The sequence below is a fragment of the Magnolia sinica genome, chromosome 10, assembly GCF_029962835.1.
Source record: "Magnolia sinica isolate HGM2019 chromosome 10, MsV1, whole genome shotgun sequence".
Classification (NCBI taxonomy): domain Eukaryota; kingdom Viridiplantae; phylum Streptophyta; class Magnoliopsida; order Magnoliales; family Magnoliaceae; genus Magnolia; species Magnolia sinica.
In genome coordinates this window covers 56,261,813-56,288,846 of record NC_080582.1, presented here as the reverse complement: position 1 = coordinate 56,288,846, position 27,034 = coordinate 56,261,813, and the positions used below count along the sequence as shown (strand labels likewise).

The window sequence follows — 27,034 nt, the reverse complement described above, 5'->3', positions numbered from 1 at the left end:
TGTATGTATTTTATCCATGCCGTCCATCCATTTTGCCACATCATTTTAGGTTATGATTCAAAAAATTAGTAAGATCCAAATCTCAGGTGGACCACAGCATAGGAAACAGTGGTTATAGAATGCTCACCATTAAAAATTTCTTAAGGTCCACTATAATGTTTATTTTCCATCTAACCTGTTAATAGGGTCACACTGACGTGGATGAAGGGAAAACACACATGTCAGCTTGATCTAAAACTTTTGTAGCCCCAATAAATTTTTAATGGTAGTCGTTTAATTATTGTTGTTTCTTTTGGTGCGGTCCACCTGAGCTTTGGTTTGCCTCATTTTTGGGCTCATGCCCTAAAATTATTTGGCAAAATGAATGGACGGTGTGGATATAACACATTCATCACGAGTGGGGTCCAAAAAACTTTTACACTCATGTGCTACACTCAACAATCCGAGTCCTACCTAATTCGGGCCCTTAAAAAATTGTACACGAGACATGTATTAACTTAAAATTTACCAATTAAATTATGGACTGTAATTGCTAACTCAAAATGCCAAAATCAAATTGTTTGAATAGTTTTAATTGTTAATTTATGGACGCTTATTTTTTAAAATAGGGCCTTTTGATTTTTTTTTTTTTCATGATTCACTATCCAATAAATGTCCACCAATTCACAAGTGGGATAATGCCAATAAATTGCATGAATTTGAGGCTGATTTGGGGCATGGATTGGTCCTCCAAGTCAGCCCCAAATTGGCAACGCGATCTACCTGAATTTAATTTCATTTTTTAAAAGAACTATTGGGAGAAATGATATCAAATTGTTAAGTATATAAATTAGATATTTAGAAAATTAAATATATGAATTTTGTAGTCAAATTCAGGTTATCTGGTTCATAAATTCATTAGACAGTCCGATACAACTTCTCACCAAAAAGTGGACCATTACACCACCATAAACATGTTCCAATTTATAAATGAATGCATATTTGGAATGCTTAGAATATTCCGGATTTAATATATATTTTTTCATATTTTTTTGGCAAAAAAAAATGCACCGTTTCGGGCCGTTACGCCCCCGTATCACCGTTACACCCCCGTATCCGTATTGGTATCGGAGGGCATCATTATGCCAACCGATACCGATACAGGATACCTTGCTAAGAAGATGATACTGCTAGACATAAATGCATACTTCTTTAGGTTGGTGTACAATTTTTCGGCTCTAAGGATCCCACAATCCCACCTCAAATGGTTGAGGTGTTATTCCTTGGTGACGTTATAAATCAGGATATCATCAAAGTAGACAACCAGGAACTTCCCCATGAAGGGCCTCAACACTTGGGTCATCACACGCATGAAGGTACTTGGGGCATTAGTCAGCCCAAAAGGCATAACTAGCCACTCGTATAGCCTATCCTTCGTCTTGAAGGCTGTTTTCCACTCGTCGCCAGGGCGTATACCGATTTGGCGATAACCACTTTTGAGGTCAATTTTTGAGAAGATAGTAGCGTTGGCTATCATATCCAACATGTCATCAAGACGCGGTATGGGAAACCGATACTTGATTGTGATTTTGTTGATGACCCTACTATCAACACACATCCTCCATGTGCCATCCTTCTTAGGTGTAAGAAGGGCAGGCACGACACACGGGCTCATGCTCTCTCGAATGAAACCCTTTTCTAGGAGTTCGTCAACCTGCCTCTTCAACTCTGCATGCTTCTTTGGGTTCATTTTGTAATGAGGGAGGCTTGATAGAGTTGCCCGAGGGACTAAATCAATGGCGTGTTGTATATCCCTCATAGGGGAAGCTCATTCGGTAGATCATCAGGAAAGACATAACGAAACTCATCCACTACCGGAATGGCCTCAGTGGGTAACTCTACAGTAGTCTCTGGTGCACTCTCCTTAGCCACAAGGGTGTACATCATCGAGTCCGACTCAGTCTCTCGCTCAAAATCGTTGGCATTTAAAATCTGGAGAGGCTTAGACTTGGACTTCGATTCCTTCATTTCCTTTAAGCCGCTCACACCACTCTTTTTGGTGGACTCCTTTCAAATCGTGTTCTTGGGTGGAAGTGGATTTAGCTTGACTTTCTTGCCCTCAAACCAGAATGTACGCACATTCAAACAACCAAATATGGTAACATCCCTGTCATAGAGGTAGGGCCTACCCTAAATGATATGGCCAACATCCTGACGCAGGGGAGGACGTGAGGTCGAGCACCATCTTCCTCAAGAGGATAACTATTCCGAATCCACGGAACTTCTCTGGACTCCTCACAGAGACTTCTCGAATCCACGAGGAAAGAAAGCAGAAAATAGAAATAATTTCTAATAAATTCGAAATTGATTAATAAATGAGTTCACAACCCTTTAAATAGGGGTACCAAGCAATGGGAAAGAAATCAAAATCAAACTACAACTCAAACTCCTAGAATCCGCGACTTACTATAAACAGTAAACTTACTATTTATAGACGGTCATGATGTCTACTAGTGCGCAAGGTTTTTGGCCAAAAATAGTAAGTGTCCTATTTGGCTTCACCAAACCGTTCTCCTAATTATTCTAAGCTCTTTTCATGTTGGGCGCAACTCCTAAAGCCCGACGGATGAAGAGTTATAATCAAACTAAAACTTACTATTTATAGTAAAAACGAAATTAAAACAGGGAAACGACCGTCGATCAAGGGGTTTTTCGCAATTCCGGGCTGCGCAACCTGGCGTAGCGGGGTTGGTTGGCTAAAGTAGCTCGTTTTACCCCAAAATCATATATTTTACGTCAGATAACTCATTCCGGATTGCGAGATACGACCGCTCTACGGTCCGATGGTCCGGATCACTTCTGTCGTTGACCGGGCCTTTTCTGATCCATATTGGCCATGAAACTGTTTGCGACCCGCTCTACATCAGTCCCCTCCACTTCAAAAGAACTCGTCCTCGAGTTCTCATCTTGCGCTGGTTCATGATACTCGGTCAGGTCCACGATGTTGAAAGTCCGTGAGATTGCCATGTCATCTGGAAGATCAACAACATAAGCGTTGTCATTGATCTTTCGGATGATTGGTACCGGTCCAATCTTTTTATTCTTCAACTTGTTGTACGTTCCGGTCGGAAATCGTTCTTTGCGCAGATGGACCATTACTTGGTTGCCCACCTCGAACACTTTTTGTCGCCGATGCTTGTTCGCTTGCTCCTTGTACTTTTCGTTCGAGGCATGTAGCTTGGTTTGTACCTCTGCATGAATGCCTATGATCTTGTGAGCCATATGTTTCGCTACAATGCTCATGCCTGGGAGCTTGGGCAGAGGGACCAAGTCTAGTGTGTGGCGAGGTACTAGCATATAAATAACCTGGAACGGGGATTTCCCTGTCGAGCAGTTCACCATGTTGTTGAATGCAAACTTCGCTTGAGACAAGGCCAAATCCCATTGCTTCGGTTTTTCTCCTGAAATACATCGAAGGAGGTTTCCCAACGTGCGATTCACAACCTCAGTTTGACCGTCAGTCTGTGGGTGGTAGGCGCTGCTGAACTGAAGTCGTGTATCGAATTGAGTCCACAAAGTCCGCCAAAAGTGGCTTATGAACTTCGTGTCATGGTCAGAAGTAATAGTCTTGGGAACCCCGTGTAGCCGCATAATTTCTCTGAAGAATAAATTCGCCACGTGTGTTGCATCGAGAGTCTTCTTGCATGGAATAAAGTGCGCCATCTTGGAGAAACGATCTACTACCACGAACACTGAATCCATGCTGCGTTGTGTTCGTGGGAGACTAAGCACGAAGTCCATAGATAAATCCTCCCAAGGGCCGTCAGGCACGGGTAACGGAGTGTAGAGGCCCGTATTATGAGATTGCCCCTTAGAGGTCTGACAAATATAACAACGTTGGACTGCCTTTCCCACATCATGTACCAATTGCGGCCAGTAATACCGTTCTTCCACAAGAGCTCGCGTCTTGTCTCGCCCAAGGTGTCTACTGAGGCCACCTCCATGTAGCTCTTGGATTATCTGTTCCCTTAGCCAACTGTTTGGGATGCACAGTCGATTTCCCTTGAAAAGGAACCCGTCTTGCATATGTAAGTCGCCGGGGTGACCTTCTTGGCATCTAACCCATGTGTCCTTGAAGTCGTCGTCATCGGCATATATGTCTTTGAGGCGCTTGAACCCGACAACCTCATTGCTCATAGTGACTAACAAAGTTGCATGGCGACTTAGTGCATCAGCTACTTTGTTCTGTTGCCCTGACTTATGTTTTAGTACGAACGTGAATTCCTGTAAAAACGAGATCCATCTAGCATGCACAAGGTTAATGTTAGCTTGACTATTAATGAATTTGAGAGCTTGATGGTCCGTGTGAAGTATGAATTCCCTTTGAATCAAATAATGTCGCCAGTGCTGCAGTGCCTGTACCACCGCATATAACTCGATCTCATATGTAGACCACTTCTTGCATGCATCACTAAGTTTCTCACTGTAGAAGGCTATCGACCTACCTTCTTGAGACAAAACTCCCCCAATTCCGACATATGAGGCATCACATTCGACTTCAAACAGTTTGTCGAAGTTGGGAAGTACAAGAACCGGGGTCGTGGATAATCTGCGCTTGATTTCGGCAAAGCTCCTGTCGGCTTCGTCAGTCCACTGAAACTGCCCTTTTTTCATGCAATCTGTGATTGGTGACACAATGGTATTGAAAATTTTCACGAACTGACGATAGAATGTCGCCAGTCCATGAAAACTTCGCACTTCGTGAATATTTGTAGGAACCGGCCATTCTCTGATTGTCTTCACCTTTTCCTCATCCACCCGAATGCCCGTAGATGTTACGACAAAACCCAGGAACAATAAGCTATCAGTCATGAAGCTGCACTTTTTTAAATTGAGGTATAGTTTATTTTTAGTGAGCACTAGAAGGACCTTCTTGAGGTGTTCCATATGGGTGGTTTCGTCTTGATTGTATATCAAAATATCATCGAAGCAAACCACAACGAACCGCCCAATGAAAGGTTTCAGAACTGGGTTCATCAATTTCATAAATGTGCTAGGTGCATTCGAAAGACCAAAGGGCATGACCATCCATTCGTATAATCTTTCCTTGGTCTTAAAGGCCATTTTTCACTCATCACCCTACCGTATTCGAATCTGATGGTAGCTGCTCCTTAGGTCCAATTTAGAGAATATTTTTGCACCCTCTAGCATGTCCAGCATATTGTCCAACCGTGGTATATGAAACCTGTATTTTATGGTGATTTTATTGATGGCTCGGATGTCGACACACATGCACCAACTCCCATCTTTCTTTGGAGTTAATAGAGCTGGTACAGAACATGGACTCATGCTCTCTCGAATAAGACCCTTACGGATCAACTCCTCTACTTGTCCCTGCAGAATCTCGCACTCATTCGGACTCATTCGATAATGGAGACGATTAGGTAAACTGGACCCAGGGACAGTCGATATGGTGTTGGATATCCCGCATGGGGGGTAACCCATCGGGAAGGTCATCGGACCAGATTTCTTTGAATGTATGTAGCAGGGGCCTCAGTCTTTCAGGGATGTTGGTAGGCTCGAGTTCTTCCCCTTTTACAATTAATGCATAAGTCTGTCCCATTTACTTGGATTCTTCCACGAAGTTCCGTATGGTTAAGAGAAAACGGCCCTCCACTTTAGAAGTTTCAGGTGGTCCCTCTGGATCCATAGGGGCCAATATGGTCTTCCGGCCGTCCTTGACGAATATATATATATTATCTCGCCCTTTATGAGTGGCGTCACGGTCAGATTGCCAGGGCCGACCGAGTAGTATGTGACATGCTTCCATGTCAACCACATCGCATACTACTTCATCCTTATAATGTTTGCCAATTGAAAAGGATATGGTCCATTGTTCAGTTACCTTTATTTCGCTGACCTTCTTGATTCAACCGATTGTATATGGAGAGAGATGACGCTCCGTTTTCAATTGCAATTTTTCCACCATGACCTTGGAAACGATGTTCTTGCTGCTCCCACTGTCAATGATCGCGTCACAAACCTTTTGATTCACCGTACACCTAGTGCGGAAGATGTTATGCCGCTGTGGATGCACTTCTTTTCTTGGCGCATATAATAGCTGCCTCACGACGAGCGACTCGCCGTGATCTTGCTGAATCCAACCTGAATTATCTACCTCGTCCTCGGTTGCATGCTCCTGTTCTTCAATATCTGGATCTTCATAAGGGTTATCAGCACTACCATCATTGATGGCGAGGTTTGCCATTTTTTGCTGGTGACAAGTATTTGATAGGTGGTTCGGTTGGCCACAACGATAGAAGTTATCTAGCCTTGGCCGAGCATAGGGGTTCGGGATTCTACTTGGACCAGCAGCAGTCGATGCGCTCCTTTGGGGTCTAGCTTGCCCGATTCCCTGATCTCGGTTCTCAAACGTAGGAGGTTGAGTGCGTGCTCCTACGGGCTCCTTCCTCTTAGGCTGTACAGTTCCCTGGGGCAAACCTGCCACAGGGATCCTTGCAGTAGGATAGGTCCGGGTATTAGGACGTTCAAGTTGCGTTTCTGCCCAAGTAGCCAACTTGATTGCATCATTCATCGTCCAGACGGACTGCATCTAGACCCGATCCTGGATAGCCATACGTAGTCCATCGTTGAATCGGGTGACTTGCTGCGATTCAGTCTCGACCAAATCATAACGCGCTGCCAGGTGGTAAAATTCTTCTGCGTATACTCTCACCGACCGACTACCCTGTCAACAATTTTGGTATTGTTGGAATAATACCTGATCGTAATTGCTAGGGAGGAATCGGGCACGTAGTAGCTGCTTCATCCGCTGCCAGGTGCGGATTGGTGCTTTCGTCTGCCTGGTTCGTGCGAGTTGCAGTTGTTCCCACCAAGCTGAAGCTCCTCCTTTCAACTTGTAGGCCATAAGCTTGACCTTCTTTGCTTCAGGGATGTCCATATAGTCGAAAAATCGCTCAACTTCAGAAAGACAATCGAGGAAATCCTCAATGTGTAGTTGGCCATTGAAGCTAGGAATATCAACCCTCATCTTGAATTATCGATCCGTTCGATCTACTCGATCGCCGCCATGTCTGGGGTGTTGGAAGATTATGTTGTCAATTTCCTCCTCACTGGACCCCCCTTCCTCAGGAATGACCCTTGGATGTACTGCCAGTACTATCTTGCGATCAGGGCGATTAATTGGGGGTGGAGGATTGCTACCAAGAACACGGAATTGCCTTAGGTTTTCCGCCAAGAGATCCGCTATGCGGTCGATGGAAGCCTGCAGCCCTTGCATGACTTGCTGATTCTCTCGTTGCGCTATTTCGAAAGCTGCCGCGGTTAAAGGTAAATTCCCTGGAGCACCGCCCATGAGATTGTTGCTCGACCCGTCGTTAGAAGCCATCAATCCGAGGAGAAACCTCGCTTTGATACCAAACTGACGTAGGGGAGGATGTGAGGTCGAGCACCGTCTTCCTCAAGAGGATAACTATTCCGAATCCACGGAACTTCTCAGGACTCCTCATAGAGACTTCTCGAATCCACGAGGAAAGAAAGCAGAAAATAGAAATAATTTCTAATAAATTCGAAATTGATTAATGAATGAGTAAAAACGAGTTCACAACCCTTTAAATAGGGGTACCAAGCAATGAGAAAGAAATCAGAATCAAACTACAACTCAAACTCCTAGAATCCGCGACTTACTATAAATAGTAAACTTACTATTTATAGACGGTCGTGATGTCTACTAGTGCGCAAGGTTTTTGGCCAAAAATAGTAAGTGTCCTATTTGGCTTCACCAAACCGTTCTCCTAATTATTCTAAGCTCTTTTCACGTTGGGTGCAACTCCTAAAGCCCGACGGATGAAGAGTTATAATCAAACTAAAACTTACTATTTATAGTAAAAACGAAATTAAAACAGGGAAACGACCGTGGATCAAGGGGTTTTTTCGCAATTCCGGGCTGTGCAACCCGGCGTATCTGGGTTGGTTGGCTAAAGTAGCTCGTTCTACCCCAAATTCATATATTTTACGTCAGATAACTTATTCCGGATTGCGAGATACGCCCAATCTAAGGTCCGATGGTCCGGATCACTTCTGTCATCGACCGGGCCTTTTCTGATCCATCTTGGCCATGAAACTGTCCGCGACCTGCTCTACATCACATCCATGGGAACAACATCACACCAGAGTGTCTTTATATGATCCAAACTGAATAGGAACAAGAAAACGGTGTGAGACTGGAATGAAAGTCTCATCAACCCAAGACACTCTATAAGGTTAGGGATGGGCTTCAAGCTTCGATCCCAAACGGCTCACAGTGCCAGTGGATGTCACATTGGCACAACTACAACTATCTACGATCATCTTGCAACTTTTATCACCACATTTTGCATAGGTATAGAAGATCGTGTTGCAGCGCCAATCGTCGGTATTCTTTGCTTGTGCAAAGGCACAACGAACAATTGCAAGTGTCGCAGTCTCTTGCGCCGCCTCTTTCTCATCACTAGGGATCTCCGTTGGCTCGTATTCTTCCTCTTCACCATCACTTTCTGGGAGCACTACTTCTACTTGCCCATCAATAAGGAACACCTTGGTACCCTCTTTCGTGCCACATTGGTGAGCAAAATGACCAAACCCCTTACATCTAAAACACCTAGTCGCATCGCTTCTACGCGAGCTAGACCCAACAACTCCTTTATCCTTATCATCCTTCGGCTTAGACTGAGAGCTACTGGAAGGCTTCTATTGATATCCAGTGCTAGGCTTAGCCTTAGAAGGGTTGGCCTTAACGCCAGAATCACGAGGCTCAAACCGCCTTCCCGCAGATGCCTTGAGGTATTGCTCGACCTCCAACACTACTTGATACATCTGTTCAAGTGTGTTTATGTCTTTGGCGAGCAACTCTCTCATAATGTCAGAATGAAGGCTCGTCTTAAATCGAGCAAGAGTGAGTACAAGATCCTCTTCAACCTCACACCGGGTCAAGTTCTCTTCGAACTTCTCAATGTACTTAACTACACTCATTGAACATTGTCGAAGAGATTGCCAGTCTTTAACCAACCTCAAGTGATAAGAGAAAGGGAGGTACTTCTCTTTTAGAATTTCTTTCATTTCTTCCCAATGGACTATTGGGGGTTCCCTCGACCTTTATTTCTTTCGTTCCACAGTAGTCCAAAACCTCTTTGCTTGGCCCATAAGCTTCATCTTGGTAAATCGGACTTGGCGAGCATCTGACATGTCGTACCACTCAAAATAGTGGCCCATATCCACCAACCAATCTAAAAACGCCTTAGGGTCCAATTGGCCATTAAACGTAGGGGCCTCTACCCTAACTCCCTCGAGGAGTTGCGCATCTGGGTCATAATGATCACGATGCCCCTCGCGGGGTGGGTGCACGGGTGCACGCCCACGATCACTTCCTTGGCCACTCCCATTTCCTTGTCTATCTTCCTGACCACCTGCTTGAGATTGGGTATCTTCACCAATGGTGGTGTTTGCTTAGGTGGAGGTTTCAACTTGAAGGATGCGTGCATCTAATTGATCCAAACGATTATTAACCTGTTGCGAAGATGCTTTGATGCTTGCATCCATGGCGTCCAACTTTTGGGTTATTCTCCCGAGAGACTCGGTAAGTTCCTCGGTGTTCATGATGGGGTGCAAACAAAAGCCGCGACCAATACGTGTGGGCATGCACCACCAACTCAAGGGTTCCTAAGATGCAACTATATGCGCCTAGACTCCACTATATGTACCCTAATGACATTAGATGAACTTATAATATGGATGCAATTACGCAACTCTGCAAAAATCCAGCAATATGGCTGTCAAAATAAATGTATAACAGAAAATTCAACAATGTGAATTGCTAACTTTCTGATAACAGAAATTTCAGCAGCTGATATCATGAATTATGGACCTCTAAACAGCCCTAAATGAATGGGCGTGGTGCAAAAAAAATAAAATAAAAAATGAACTAACCCTTAATCATGCATTGTATTCCCCTATGACAACCTTGGGCTTTGATACCAAATTTGATGCAAGACATGAAATTAAATATGACATGCAAGAGCTCAAGCTTTAGATTGTATCAATTTTAAACAATCACAAAATTTCACATCCTACACATGATGAAATATTCAAAAAGGGGAATCTATGGGGGTCCAAGCCTACACAATTTTAAGTCTAGATCAAATTAAAATTATAAACCAAACAAACCAAAAGGATTGTTAGAGTCATCCATTCTTGCACAGGATTGTTCCCCAATTCAAGAGATTCACTAAGTTTCAATTTGGGGGAAAATCTAGGGTTTGAAAATTGGGAATAATTAGGATTTGAGACTCTTAGGGTTAGAGATTTGGATTAAGGGGTTTGATTTAAGTCTAAAGAGAAGGAAAATAGAGGAAAACAAAACCTGAGATTAGCCACATGCGCTGGACAACAAATGGCCCTGGGCGCACGTGCGTGTCCAACCGTCCGCACATGTGTGAGGCCCACAAAATCAGAAACTGATTTCTAGGCTAGGATCGGCCAGGGTAGGACTCCCTCAATGCCAAATTTCGTGTCGATCTGATGCACGGTTTGTGCGTAGTACTCCGTCGATGTTTCAGCTCCTCAGATGGGCTAGAATCTGAAAACTGCTTGTGCCCTGCTGTAGAAGAGAGCTTGGGTACAAGAGATGGTGAATCTGAAGATGGAAAGGATGTAGAAGATGATGGATGTGGGGTGTAAAGAGGTGGGGGTGATTTGGAACAAGTGTGGCTCCACACCACTGTAGTTAGCCCTTCGAGGAAGGGAGGGTTTCGCACCCAATTTGATTCTTCAACCCAAAGAGATAGAGAGGAAGAAAACGCTGGAATTTTATTCATAAACTTCATACCAATACCTACATGGGGCTACTTTATTTATAAGAAAACCCTAAACCCCAAAAGACAATTTTACCCTTGCGCCATGTGCGCGCATTAATACCAAAACTTAAAGAAAATAAATACTAAGCAATCAAAACCGTTCATGAAGTTTCTAATAACAAAAGTAATCAAAACTAAAATTCTTAGATCATCTAAAGTAGCGGGCCACGATTATGAGATCCGATGGTAGAATCTTTGTGATGATCGGGTCCACTCCAAAACCCCATAGCACAGCCCCTAATTGTGAGGCCCTCCAAAGATGTCGTCGTCGATCCGGATTGAAAGTGGGGCCCGCCTCCTCCTTGAATATGTGCGTAGGGTGGGGGGCATGTGCATGATTTCCCATCATCCTCTCTCCCTAAGCTCATCTTTTTAAATGAAAAGTATTACAACTGAATGTTTGCTATAAAACTTATCTAAACCACTTACAATTGAAGATATGTTAGCATGTGCATGATTTCCCATCATCCTCTCTCCCTAAGCTCATCTTTTTAAATGAAAAGTATTACAACTGAATGTTTGCTATAAAACTTATCTAAACTACTTGCAATTGAAGATATGTTAGCTGTAACTGAAGATTAGATATATGTTAGCTGCAAAGCTTATCAAAACTAATTACAAATGATATGGTATACCACAGGTGTACACACAACTGTATACACTAACACAAGTCATAAACAATGACTGCAACATCCGTCTCTAAATCACATAAGGTTGATGTACTTCATGGTAAATGTCATGCCCCAAGATCTGGCACCCGGGTATAGTGACCTTGGTCATGAGTTCTAGGGTGCGAGATGAAAGATAATACAAATATTAAACATTTACACACCTCATACACATTCATTCCATCGCACATCGATGAATTAAGATGTAATAACTATAATTAAATCATCAACCACAAATCCAAAGTAAAATATTTGAGTTCAATAGAATAATCACCATTCTCTAATCAACTACTCGACTCCCCAACTAATCAATCCATCTACTAAAGTCTTATTACAAAAAATCTCTAACTTCAAAGAAACTAAACTACGAATGTTAATAAGTCTAAAATCCTTCCACCTTTGGAATGCTCTCCTCTAACTTCAAACCTAAAACTGAATATTCCCAAAGGGTGAGCTACAAAGTCCATTGAGATAGTCTCGTATAATTCACCACACATAATAATAATTTTAAAATCGTGTGAAACAAATATTTATAGAGTAAGAGTATTAAAGTCTTGAATAAAAGGTTTAACAAATTATGTTTTTAGAAATATGCATGTTGTGGATGATATGCAAGAATTTAACAACTATCACAGTACAATTTACCAATAAAACAACCAGTGCTATTTTAATTCAGATGGCCAACACTATTAATTACGACACCTGTCCCTAGTGGCATTTGCAGTCCTTCAACCAAATCCATCGGATCACTTTGAGGGACCAACTCAGTGTGGTCATGCAAAACAAACCTCTACTTGGCTTGCATAGCTGGTCTGTTGCACTCAATTGGGGTGCTCACCCAGTCGGCCTCGATCAATGGAGTCCAAGAGGTACCAATTTGGGTTTAAGGTATTTCAATCTAAGGGTCACAAAGCCCCACTTATTTACACTTTTTTGGGAATTTGAACCCACGGGTGATATCTTCTTATCACCCAACTATTTTAACTGGTGTTCTCAATACATGATGACGACTTTTTCTTAAAGTCACACAAATCTCTCATAAAACTTTGCAAGTATTCCATCAACGTTCTAACCTTTTTGAGGTATCCAACATTTAACCACACTTCCATGAATCACATGTTTTCCCAATATGCAACATATTTAAGAAACTCAGCATTGTTTTTAAAATCATTACGTTATATAATTTCTGGAGGACAAATTTGGGTATCTAATGTAGAATTTTGAGTTTTGCACATTCTAAGATAGCATTTCGGACGATCAAATATTTGGAACTTGGATTTTTTGTGCCCGGCAGTCCTTGACCTAATTGGGATCATAAAGTTGTATTCTGATCCTTAATTTCCAGATATTTCACGAAAAATTTCCTAACATAATTTAATATTTAACATTGGATTTTTTTTTTAAAAAAAAACAAGGAAATACAAAGCTTTTACATTGCATTGAGAAAGCAATATTGCATAAAATCAAAGATCTACATTGTGCAGATTTTTATAAATCAAAATAAGAATAAAAGCAATGTTCAACAAGCTAATTAGGGACATGAGAAAGTGAACGAGACCACTCACGTAATCGTGGCACTAGGTTAGTCTTGTACTCAACCCGAACTCGACACGTGCAAGGAGATCACGCTAGACACTCACAGCCAGACGTTGAATCTCTTCCGTTGTGCGTCCCCAACTCTCAATTCTCCTCTTCTATAACATATTCTCACCACCTCTACAGCGTTACCCAATCTCCTAGATGTATAAGGAAACTCTCCTTTGTTGGAACGCTCCATCCCATCAGTGTTAACATCTTGTGTTGCTACTTTAGGCAATAAACTTCTAAACATGAATGAGAAATTTGTTGCTATGGTGCTTCAACACCGTTCGCTAGGCATATGTTTAGATGGTCCAGATGGATTGGATTTTTAGACAACTGTCCTAAGAGGATTTAAAGTCAAAGAGTTGGGTTCTTTCGGCCTTGTGGATGGTCATTTTGGATAGTGTTCTTGCACGATGATCAAAAGACTAAGTTTGATAAACGATATGGATTGATGGGTAGTCAAATGTGATGGTTATTGAAGTGAGATTTAGATCATTCGGATTGATGGGTTTCAACTCCTGCCACAATCGCGATATGAAAGAGGAGTTGAGGGGTCAGTGTCGTGCGTTCGAAGAAAACCTGATTTTCTGTCAGCTTGTTTGGAATGTAGGGACCGATAGATGATGAGGGTCCCATGGTTTGGATAATCTAGATCAGCGGGTCAATGGCTCCGTTGCAACAACGTTTCCTATCCCAATATGAAGAAGAAGAAAGATCGGCTTCTCATAGCATTGTGGGTTGTTGTGATGCCTTTTAGTGTTTAACACAATAATAAGCTATGGTCTAGCTTGGGTTCACACATGCAAACGGGTTGGATCATGAATTACACATTGCTTCTACAACGTGCACTTAGGTGGTCCTCTTGATGGATGGTTCGAATTAGTGAAAGAATGGATCTAGATAAGTCTTTTTAAACGGATGATTATAAAAGGTTGATCTTGAAATAGATCCTCGGAGGGTACGGATGCATGTATGGTTAGTTTTGCAGATCGATTGCCACATTGTGCTCTACAGGGTAACAGATGTAAAATGGAGGGTACGGATGCATGTAGGGAAATCTTTTAATTTTAGAAAGTTATGGAACAGGAAGATCTTTCTTGTAAAGCCCGAGGGCTCTAGAAACAAACCCAAATGTGTCTCGAGGCAAAAGTGATCTAGTAGGTTCATTGGGGGAAGTATGAGGATTATAATAGTGATTTTTATTTGACGTTTGGGTGGGTCATCAGCGGATACGATGAAATGTTTCAATGGACAGTGGGATATTGTTATAAAAACCACTTATACGATCCTAACATCCCCACCTAGGTCACAATATCTAACTGTCCATTGAAACTTTGCATCATATCCCCTAGACGACCCACCTAGACGTCAAACAAAAACCACCATTACGATCCTCATATTTTCCCCAATAACTTATTGGATCACTTTTGCATCGAGCCACGTTTGGGTCTGTTTCTGGAGCCCTCAGGCTCTGGAGTAAGAATCTTCCCGCTCTATAACTTTCTAAAATCAAAAGATTTTTATACATGCATCCGTACCCTCCATTTTACATCCGTCACCCTGTAGATCACAATTTGGCAATCGATCCGCAAAACTAATCGTACATTGACTTCTCTATACATCAACAAACCCTATGGCCACTTTTTTCCCATCTGTAAAATCTTTTCACTGTCCATTTCAAGATCAAACCACTACAATCATCTGTTAAAAAGACTTATGTAGATCTATTCTTCCACCCATCCAAACCATCCATCAAGAGGACCACCTGAGTGCATGTCATAGTCTCGTATAAGTAGTGCGTGGTTCATGATCCAACTCGTTTGCACGTGTGAACCCAAGCTAGACCATAGCTTATTGTTGTGTTAAACACCGAAAAGCATCATAGCAACACATGACGCTATGAGAAGCCCATCTTCCTTCTTCATGTTGTGATAGGAAACATTGTTGCAGTGGAGCCCTTTACTCACCGATCTAGACTGTCTAAACCATGGGACCCTCATCATCTACCGGTTTGCACATTCCAAAAAGGTTGATGAGAAAATCGGGTTTCGTCTTCTTTGAACACATGATGCTAACCCCTTCGGACTCCTTATTCAAATCGCGATTGCGGTGGGAGCCGAAACCCATCAATGCAGACTGTCTAAATCTCGCTTCAATCACCATCACAATTAACAATCCATATCGTTCATCAAGCTCAGTCTTTGAGCATATGATCATCATGCGGACATACTATCCAAAATGACCCTTCGGAGAGGGTCTCACTATCCATTTCCATTTTGGAAATTTGCTCAACTTCCTGTTGTGATTATTGTGATTCTAACCAACTAGCCTCTTCATCAGGTAGGATCTAGAATATCAACCCATCTGGAGGTCTCATTATATTAACGATGATGATATATTTAAAAAGGCCGAGGCCAAAGAAAGCACATACAAATATATTCTACAAAAATACAACACCACCCAGCTGAACGCCCCCGACAGGAGACGGGAAGCAAGAAGAGAACTAAACTTTTACCCAATCCTTCATATTCAGAATTGCCCTATTGAGTACTTGCACTGGCCTACTCATTGTGCTCCTGAAACAATGCTGGTTCCTTTCCCACCATAAGGCCCATGGAGTTGCTAATAGACTTTGTCGCCCCTTTTCCCTTCTTTCCCTGTCCCCCCTCCATGCAATGCTTATTTATTTTTTAGAACTCTGCACTTCCTCGATTCTTTTGGATCCTCATAATTAATCTCTTGCACAGAATTTTGTTTTATCTCATTCAATCTTCTCCTAGCATTCCTTAAGCCACGTTCAATGCTTGCCAATATCTGTCCAAGCAATCTCCACCTCATCACCTTTTCATACTCTATGGCCACATGTATGAAAGCTCTGTTTAGACCTGGGTGGCTGGGCCCCACTTTGATCATAGGTGTGGTTGGTGGCACATAAAAGAGGAACTGAATGGATGTGAGCTCCATGAGTCCAGAAGTATGCCGAATTTTGCAGTCACTGAAACCCAAAAATGCCCCAACAAATTACAGGAAATTCCACATGTGCCTCTGCATCCCATTCACAGGATAGTTTGAAAAAAGATCTAATGATTTAGGGTCCTTTAAACAGTTGTATCATTTCCTGTTTAAAATACGTGTAAAATTTTTGTGGTTATTTTAATTCATAGGAGTCTTAACCTTAAAAGATTCCAGTTCTATTCCATCTTTTCCATACACAGCTCTATTAAAGAGCGTGAAGAACCATGTGTGTGATCAGTTTTTGATGATTGAATAAAAGAAAAGAAAAAGTTTTGGACTGTTGGAAACCTATGTTTACCCAGGTCTGACAAACAGAGATGCTGCTTAGTTGATGCAATGCCATCTATCTTGGGTTTATCGTGTGTATCTTGCTGTTTTTATGAAGATCTGCTGCTGTTTGAGACTGTTATAGATTATTGAAGATCTATATCTAGATCCGTTATATACAGTTCCAGATACAGTTTCTGTACCTGGTCTGGGCTGCATCCCTCTTTTCTCCGAAGATAATTTCTTGTTCAAATTCCAAGGACTATCAAACAACAGGTGCTTTTCCTGTCCTGAGTTTGCGTAAGTGCTTCAAACTTTGAGCTTAACGATTGCATTTAAACCCTGCCCATCCTTCCACCACTCGTTGAATCCGCCATTCCTCCACTTCTAGTGAGAATCTTATTCTGGGAGCCAGACATTTTTGACTTTCAACTGATGATGACCCCACAAAATTGCCAAAGCTTATAACATGATGGTATGTAATCCAAAATAGGACGGGATAAAGCGCCCTGGGACATGCTGGCGAAGTTTGGTTCCCAGTCCTTAGAAATAAAAAACTGCCCGGACTGCCTGAATCGCTTGCTTATTCAACCTTGGAAGCCCTTCCAAGAGCAGGGTTGACAAGCCCCAGGTTTCTATTGATCTCTGAGAATCTTCTCACACACAAGAATGCTCTTATCCTTCAGGAAGTGAATCATATTGAAGTCCTCCCTGATACCCCCTATTTTTATCTTATTGTTTGGCCCATAAATGTTGGGATAACATCCACTGAAGCTTACCAGATTCTGAAGCCAATTTCGGTCACTGAAAAGGGGACTTGATGAGTTCAGCTTCTGCATCCTTTTCATAGGAGTATTCCCATTGACCTCCCACCCATAGATAACCTCAAGAGTCCTGTTGCATGCATGTGGAGTTCAACGGAGCAAGTAGATCATCTCCCAGGGATATGTTTCTCCTGAATTTTCATGTAGCCTTACTGGGCATCTTCCCTTATTGCCCAACTAGCTACTTCTTACCCTTTAAATCATCAATTAGAATTGACCTAACTGCATCACTCTTCTTCATCTCAGCATCCAGGGATTACGATAGCTCGTGCAACAGTATCTCTAGTATCTCGTGACAAAATCATAAAAACGAACAAACCATCCTCGGTCTTAATATCTTTTGATGTGGTGCCTTTTAGAGAGGGAGCCTATGACTGTTTCACCTGCCCCTATGTACAAGTATACAAATAGCTGGCAGGAGCGTCAGGGCTGAGTTGTATGAAATTCGTGGCTGGGCACCGTCTGAATTGCTGCTCCACATTCTCCCTTAGCCTCTGAAATTACTGGCTGGATGATCTGTCCCTATCCGTGCTTTCTTCAACCCTTCCAGAACACCACTGGAAGCTCTAAATTCCAGCTTCTGCGGCATGACTGGAAATCTTATTACAAGCTCCAGTATGCAGATCCCACTACAGTGTGAGTGTGTGGGGGTGTGTGTAAAAGGAAAAAAAAAAAAAAAGAAAAGAAAAGAAAAGAAAAAAAAGAAGCTCCAGTATGCAGATCTCTGACATAGCTCAAGCTCCCAAAATTCTTTTCAAATAATTTTGTTGAGTATTTTAGCATGTTGTGGACAGTGAGAATATATCCTCAAGAGCCCTCTTGATGGTCCTCAGGTCCCTTAACTACTACCTTTCATATGGCTCCAACCGTTGTCCTTTCCTTCCTGGTTTGATTATCAACCTGTCAGATCACCATCTGTTTGGTCATCTTTCACCACCTGCTTATGGGCCTCTCTGTGAGAATCACTGGAGACATCCAACCCCTGTTCCATCCCGTCAGTTTATTTGTATCCATTTGCCACGATTGATCGGTTTCCATTCTCCATCTCCATTGCCAGCACTAATCAATTTGACATCTCATGACAGCCATTTGATAAGATGATTCAAATGTGTCCCTGTTGAAGTGTTTGTTTCTGCATCTGTTTCATACGGTTTGGTTGTGGTGTAATAGAAAACTATAGATCCCAGGACTGGTTTATCCTGTGATGAACCAGATTGTCTTTTTAAAAGTTTTATTTTTTAGCTTGCCGACAACATGAGATGAAAACCTTGCTTTCCTGCTTGTAGCTCTTTAGCATTTGTTATGTTCTTTATTTTGTGATCTTACCTTTGCAACTTAATTTTGTTTCAGATAGGTTCCTTTTCTAATGAAATGTTGGTGCTACCAAAAGAGGCTGATGCAAATGAAGGGTAGGATCTGCTGCTCCTCCCTGCTCTCTTTTTCTAGTTTCCCCTGTCCTGGTGCCTTGAAAGAGTAACTCCTGATCATTAACCATTTGTGCACTGTTTTTGCAGAGATGCTATAGTGCTCCTCAGGAGAGGTACATCTGAAGTTGCTCCTGAGAACAAGGACGATGGTGAGACGGACGACGATGACGATGATGGCGAGGATGAGGAAGTAGATGAAGAGGATGATGACGATGGTGATGATGATTTATCGGGCGAAGAAGGGAGCGAAGGGGACGATGATGATCCCGACGATGTGGAGGCAAACGGCGAAGGTGGTAGTGAGGACGAGGATGATGAAGAAGAAGACGAGGATGACGATGGGGATGATGAGGAAGATGAAGAGGACGAAGAAGACGAGGAAGAAAACGTGCAGCCACCCTCTAAGAAGAGGAAGTGAATGAAATGCCGGGTTCTTTTTTCCTTTGAATTAGTTAGTGTAGGAGAGGAGAGCATAGGAGGTTTAGGTTTGTTGGGAGTCTTTTGACGGTAGATTAGGAAATTGGGGTGTTGTGAATGAACTTCTTTCTCTTCATGTTACAGTATATTATGATGTTAGTTACTTATCTTTATTCAGTATATGCTGATTTCTATTTACCTTAAGCTGCTGCGATTGGGTGCTTGAGTTTATTGAATTGCAAATATTTAGTCTATTCAAAGAGATTGACAGATATCAGGGTTCTCGGTATACATAACAAGGTAGGAGACCTGAAATTGTCTTCATGTTTTTTTTTTCTGGATCCAATTTGCAACTAATGCAATTACAATTTGGAGACGGAGCCTCAATATTGGTTGTTTACGCTCTTGTATTGGACAATTGCAATTCAATTTGATACCTAATCCAAACATTAAGGCCTGTTTGAATGCGGGTGGCTCCTATCCAATCTGATTGGATTAGGCCCCATATCAGTTTAGTTTTGAGTGGGAGATGATTGGGTAGAGCATGCTCGAATGGATGGACAGGCAACTTTCAGTAAGAGGGAGCAATGTGGTTTATGACTGGATTCTTTCCACAGTATGTGTTGGTTCTCATTTCTGACTGGTGGGGACCAGGTTTTGAGGCATTGTTTGTTTCTTTGTTGAGATATCTACAATTCACATAACTGAAGGTGGTCTCCAATATGGGTGGGTGGTTCCAATCTGGGAGTGTTTTGAGCCATTCTTTGTTTCTTTGTCGTCGTCGTAGGGTTTTTTTTTTTTTTTGTTTAAAAAAAAAATAAATTCTGTTATCTTTTTAAAAGGTGTTTCTTTTGCCGAGCATGTACATGGGTGGGACCTGCCTGATACTTAGATGACCTGATAACATGCTTGGATCCAACACACGGCCTGTCTGATGTCTCTGAAACCTGGGTTTTATTATTGAAACACGGAACACAGAAAGGCCAGGAGCCTGTGTTGGGTTGTAGCTCATGCTTGTTCGATTTTTTCTTTCATTCTTGCATTTTTATTTGCTCAGCTTGCTATATGATCTGTCGACATCAAGGTGCTGGTAGAAAATGAAACTAGTCTGATGTGGAAAAAAGTGATAGAAAGTACTATCCAACAAGTTTGATTTTTTAGACATAAACCATCCGTGCTGGTTCCCAGTTATGGACGGACGTCATTGATTCATTATCCTACCACTTGTCCTGCAGATAGATATGGCTTAAGCATATTCCAATTCTTCTCATCTTCCCCCTCATAGATGACAAATCAGGTGGGCCATACATCAATGAGAGCAATGGATGATTAAACTTTACTAATGTAGCTTTAATCTGCCATATAGTTAATAAAGGAAAGTGGTCATTTTTATCAAGATGCCGTTTCCATTTCTTGGTTGCACTGTCAAAAAGGGGTGTTTGATGCCTAAGACCATATGAGCCAAAAACCCTTGGTGAAGACCCCCTAGGCCCTTACAAGACGGGTCCCACCACTTTCTGCACAAGTTGGGACAGGTTGGGTCATGCCTTGGCCAATCCATACTTCATCCGTTGTGTTCCACCATGGAAATGGCTCATATCATATGCCCAAAACATGTTCTTGACAGTTATTGTGGCACATGGATGAACTGCTTTACTGAGGCGTTTCACACTGATATATCCCAGTGGCACATAAATAAGCTGCTTTATAAATCTCTGGTGATTGGTCAACACCCATTTCGAAATCCAGATTGTAACTATGCCCAGGCACGGTTGCTGATAACCCAATCCATCATAGACATGGCATACAAGCACTTCAATCCAAAACCATCCAAGTCGTAAGGCCTAATATGGACGGAGTACAGCCTGAAAAACATAGTGACTGAATAATCCTAGCAATCTAATTGGTGGGGCAGTTGGCCAGAAATAGTACAGTGGTTGATCCAAATTCAGTGACTAAGATTAGAAATAGCACGGTTGGCTAGAAATCTAATTATTACGTGCACCAGAGCTGCCGTTTGAATTAGTCAGCCTGGAATAAGTCAAGTCATGTTGGATTAGTTGCTATGAAATAGAGATATTATTTTCTCTTCAGTCCACTTGTCAGTCCATATGTCTATATGATTAGTTCACCTTTTTAGGGAGATTAGTCCACTTGTCAGTATTAGTTGAGCTCTTATATATTTAAATTAAAGTAATGAATGAGAAAAGGACATGCAAAATTCATTTCTTTTCATGAGAAATATGGAGGATTTGGTTCCCCTCGTAAAGAACCTATTTTCATTTTCATTTAGCTTATCTGCAACTATAGGCCAAAGGTTTAATTGTATCATTTTGGTATCAAAGGCTACCGAAATGGCTGAATCTCGGATTTCTTAGCTTCCCGAAGGCACTAATATCCAACAACTCCTCTCGGATATCATGTAACGGCTTGCTTATTGATGTAGGACATGAAATTCAAATATGATGTGCAAGAATTTAGGCTTAGATTATACTAATGCAGAACAATCACATAAAAATTCCACATCTCACAAAAAAATCAAACATTCAAGTAAAGAGGAATCTGCATGGGTCCAGGCCTACACAGGCTACGACTGGATCAATAAAATTAAGGACCAAACAATGATCATAGGGAAATAGTAATCATCCACACATGCATAGCAATCAGCCCCTAATACAAGAGATTCTCTAATTTCAATTTAAAGAACCCTAGGGCGAAAAAGGGGGCAAATAAATTAGGAATAATGCAATCTAGGACTAGGGTTATGAAAATAGATAAGCAAAAAAAAGAAAATATGAAGAAAACCTGAACCTAAAATAGCTCCCGCGTTCGGACAGCGGGCCCTGGTCCGGCGCATGTGCGCATGAGGCCGACTGCACGTATGGTGGGGGCTCGAATCCCAAAATGGCTTCCTTGACCTTGGTTGGCTAGGGGGGACTTCAAACCCTCCAAATTTTGTTACAATCTGATGTACGGTTGAGGCGTGGTGCTCCGTCGAAGTTTCAGCCCTCCTGCAGAGCCAGATTCTGGAAACTAGCTGAAGAGATACAAACTCGCACTATGTGCGCAACCTATTACTTGGCAATGAAGTAAGCTAAAATAGAAACCAATCAAAGAAATCTAAAGCATTTATGATGTTTTAAATAACATAAATAAACAAAACCTAAAATATGAAATCAATCCGACTAGTGGGCCACGATCATGAGATCCCATGATGGGTTTTTTTTTTACTATCGGGCCCACTCTTTTGAATCAAACTTCGTCTTCTAACTATGAGGCCCTCCTTGGATATCGTCATCGATCCAGATCGACGGTGGGGCCCTTCGTTGTACGTATGTGCGCAGGGGGGTGGCGTGCGTGCGTGTGTGCGCATGATGTCCCCATCAATTCTCTCCGGCTGTGAAGATTTCTCCACTGGAGAAATAAAACTCCTGAACTGCTCCAGGATGTTAGGATTAAGTCTCTGAAGCTTCTCCTCAGTGAGTTACGTGCTGTCGGAAGCTTGACGTGCCTGATGGTCCAGAATATCTTCTATTTTCTCTCTGGGTGTGTGCATGGTAGGTATTGGAGGTAGAGGCTGAGAAGAAAGGTCGGGAAGAGGCCATGAATCAAGGGATAAATATGTAGAATTAGGATGGGTGGGCGAAGGGCCAGAGAAAGTATCAGTGGTCCCCTGAAAAGTAGCTAGATCCTCCACATTGAATGTGAAACTAATTCCCATGGAAGGTGGAAGATCTACCTCATACGCATTAAGACCGTTTCGTTTTATAATTTTTGAAGGGTCCAGCGCTATGCGTGTGTAACTTACGAACGGCCCCTGGAGGGTACTGCTTGGGCCTGATGCGGACCATCACAGTTTCCAATATTGAATTCTTTGAAACGTCTATGTTGGTTTGCAAAAAATTTGTAATGTTCATTACTAGTAGTGATCTTTCGCCTGATTTCTTGATGTAATGAATGTATGTGATGCCCAAAAGATTCTACAGACTCTGATGACTTCCTAGACTTGTAACCAGTAACAACTTTAAAAAGGACTTAGACCTGTGGACTTATTGACAGAACTATTGAATGCAAACTCGGCTATGGGTAGTACTAAGTCCCGTGTCCTGGTATGCTCCCCCACTAAACATCGAAGTAAACTCTCTAGGCTCATATTAACCACGTCAGTTTGGCCATCGGTCTAAGAGTGGTAGGCTGAAGAAAATTGGAGCCTAGTATTCATCATGTGCTATAGTGTCTTTCAAAAGTAACTCATGAATCACACGTCACGATCAGACACTATGGTTTTTAGTAACCTATGCAGTTTGACGACCTCACTAAAGAATAGCTTGGCAATATGAGATGCGTCGGAGGTCTTAGAACAATGAATGAAGTGAGCCATCTTAGAGAAACGGTCTACTACAACAAATATGGAATCATGTTTACGGATAGTCTTGGGAAGTCCAAGCATGAAATCCATACTGATGTCTTGCCAAGGGATGAATGGAATTGACAAAGGAGTATATAATCCTGTATTTTATTTTATTTTGCTTTGCCAGTTAACAAGTACGACACTGCCCTATAATTTTGGCCACGTTTTGCTTGAGGATTGGCCAATGAAACCTATCCTCTACTAGGGCATTGGTCTTATATCTGCCGAAATGACCCGCAACCCCTCTTGAATGTAACTTCCAGATAAGAAAATCGTGGAGGGAGGTGCGTGGTATGCACAGGTGGTTTCTCCTAAATAAATATCCGTCTAAAATCAAGTATTCACTACTGGCTCCTGATGGACTCTCTAACAATGACGCGTACACAACTCCGAAGTCTGGACACTCTGAATACTATTCATTGATGCACTCGAGGCCCGTAACTTTAATGCTTATGGAGTTAAGTAATGCGACTCGATGACTCAACGCGTCAGTAAGCTTATTCTCTACACCGACTTTGTGCTTAAGCACAAAAGTGTACTCTTAAAGGAATTAAACCTACTTAACATGTCTAGGGTTTAATTTCTTTTGAGAGTTTAGATATCTTAAGGCCTTATGATCTGAGAATAAGACGAATTCTTGCGGTAATAGATAATGACACCAATGACGCAGAGATTGCATTATCGCATATCATAGGTAAAATATCTTTGTTTCGCCTCATTCAGTTTCTCACTAAGGCGACAAGGTGCCCTTCCTCACTAAGTACTCCTCCTATGCCTACTCCTGATGCGTCACATGCGACTTCAAAAGCTTTTGAGAAATCAGGAAGCCGCGTGACTAGAGCTTCGGTCATCTTAACCTTTATCTCCTTGAAGGCCTTCGAGGCTGCCTTCATCCATTGAAACTCTCCCTTTTTATGAAGTCCGTGATAGGAGCCATAATGGAACTGAAACCTCGAATGAACCGCCCATAAAAGGTGGTTAAACCGTGCAAGCTGCGCACCCCATGAATATTGCGGGGTTCAGGCCAATTGACGATGGCCTTGACCTTCTCAGGATCCGTCGATACACCCTCATTTGACACAATAAAACCTAAGAAGATCATACTACTAGACAAAAATGCGCACTTCTTTAGGTTGGCGTACAACTTCTCGACCTTAAGGATCCCACAAACCTGCCTCAAATGGTCGAGGTGTTGCTCCTTGGTCTGTTATAAATTAAGATATCATCAAAGTTTATGACTAAAAAGTTTCCCATGAAGGGCCTCAACACTTGGGTCATTACATGCATAAAAGTGCTTGGGGCGTTAGTTAACCCAAAAGGCATAACTAGCCACTTGTATAGCGCATCCTTTGTTTTAAACGCCGTTTTCCACTCATCACCACGACATACATGGATTTGGTGATAACTACTTTTGATGTCAATTTTTGAGAAGATAGTAGCGTCGGCCATCATATCCAACATGTCATCAAGACGCGGTATGGGAAGCCGATACTTGATTGTGATTTTGTTGATGGCTCTACTATCAACACACATTCTCCATATGCCATCCTTCTTAGGTGTAAGAAGGGCGGGCACGACACACGGGCTCATGGTCTTTTGAATGAAGCCTTTCTCTAGGAGCTCGTCAATCTGCATCTTCAACTCATCGTGCTCCTTTGGGTTCATTCTGTAATGCGGGAGGTTTGATAGAGTCGCCCCAGGGATTAAATCAATGACATGCTGTATATCCATCATAGGGGGAAGCTCATTCGGTAGATTATTAGGGAAGACATCACGAAGCTCATGCACTACCTGAATGGCCTCGGTGGGTAATTCTACACTAGCCTCTAGTACACTTTCCCTAGCCACAAGGGCGTATACCATCGTGTCCGCCTCCGTTTCTCGCTTAAAGTCTTTGACATTCAGGATATGGAGAGGTTTGGACTTGGAATTCGACTCTTCCACTTCTTTTGAGCCGTTCATACCACTCTGTGTGGTGGGCTCTTTTCCAGTTGTATTCTTGGGTGACAGATGATTTAGCTTGACCTTCTTGCCCTCAAATTAGAATGTACATACATTTGAATGACCAAATATGGCCTATCATAGAGCCATGGTCTGCCCAGAATGATATGGCCAACATTCATATGAACAACATCGCACCCTAATGTATCTTTATATGATCCAAACTGAATAGGAATAAGACAACGGTGTGAGACTGGAATAAAAGTTTCGTCAACCTAGGAGACTCTATAGGGTTGCGGATAGGCTTCCAGCTTTAAGCCTAAAAGGCTCACAGTGCTAGTCGATGCCACATTGACACAACTACCACTATCCACGATAAACTTGTAACTCTTTTCCTCACATTTTACATAAGTATAGAAGATCGTGTTATAGCGCCTGTCATCAGTGCTCTTGGCTTGATCAAAAGCGCAATGCACAATTGCGAGGATCACTGACTCTTGTGCTCCCTCTTCCTCATCACCAGGGGTATCTACGGGCTCATATTCTTCCTTTCACCTTCACACTCTCGGAGCACTACTTCTACTTGCCCATCAATGAAGAATACTTTGATGCCCTCTCTCGTGCCGCACTGGTGAGCAAAATGACTAAACCCCGACACCTAAAACACCCAGTGGCCCCACTCCCACGTGCCCGACAATCTCTTTACCCTCATCATCCTTGGGCTTGTGCTGAACATTATTGGAAGGTTTGTTTTGGAATCTCGTGTTAGGTTTAGCCCCAAAGGGGTTGGCCTTAACATTGGACTCGCGAAAATCAAACCATCTTCCCACAAATGCTTTAAGATATTGCTCGACGTCTAACACTACTTGGTACAACTGTTCAATAGTGTCTATGTCTTTGGCGAGCAATTCTTTCTTAATGTCAGGACGGATGCCCGTTTTAAAACGAGCAAGGGTGAATACTGGGTCCTTATCAACCTCACAGCGGGTCGAGTACTCTTCAAACTTCTCAATATAGTCAGCAATACTCATGGAACCCTGTCGAAGAGACTGCCACTCCTCAATCAACCGTAAGCGATAAGAGAAAGAGAGGTACTTCTCTTTAAATGTTTCTTTCATCTCTCCCCAATGAATTATTGGGAGTTCCCTCGCTCTTTCTTTCTTTCGCTCAACTGTCGCCCAAAACTTCTTTACTTGGCCTACAAGCTTCATTTTGACGAATCGGACTCGTCAAGTATCCGACATGTCATACTACTCAAAATAGTGTTCTATATCCGCTAACCAATCTAGAAAAGCTTTAGGGTCTAAGTGGCCGTCAAATGTAGAGACATCTACTCTAACCCCCTTGAGGAGTTGTGCATCTGGGTCATATTGATCATGATGTCCCTCACGGGGTGGATGCACAAGTGCGCGCCCATGACTAACTCCTTAGTCGCCCTCATTCATTTGTCTAACTTCCTGACCACTTGCCTGAGATTGAACATCTTCCCTGATGGTAGGGTTTGTCCCGAGAGGCCTCTATTTGGTCAAGGCGCTGATCTATGCGTTGTTCCATGCGCTTACTCAGGGAATCAACTTGCTGGGTTAACTTG

The 27,034-nt window shown here is 42.4% G+C and overlaps 1 protein-coding gene across 2 annotated transcripts in view; it reads left to right on the top strand.

Moving 5' to 3' along the window:
- Positions 1 to 19,293, top strand: part of LOC131258400 (phosphopantothenoylcysteine decarboxylase subunit VHS3-like) — a 28,326-nt gene extending 9,033 nt beyond the window's left edge. Inside the window, exons 2-3 of one of the 2 annotated variants that reach the window (XM_058259715.1) lie at positions 18,602 to 18,656; positions 18,762 to 19,293. In XM_058259715.1, the coding sequence (XP_058115698.1) occupies positions 18,602 to 18,656; positions 18,762 to 19,092 (386 nt within the window). In that variant the 3' untranslated portion in view covers positions 19,093 to 19,293. Of the gene's footprint in view, positions 1 to 18,597; positions 18,657 to 18,761 lie in introns of both variants that reach the window. The other variant, XM_058259714.1, reaches the window with a different exon arrangement.
- Positions 19,294 to 27,034: the final 7,741 nt, after the last annotated feature.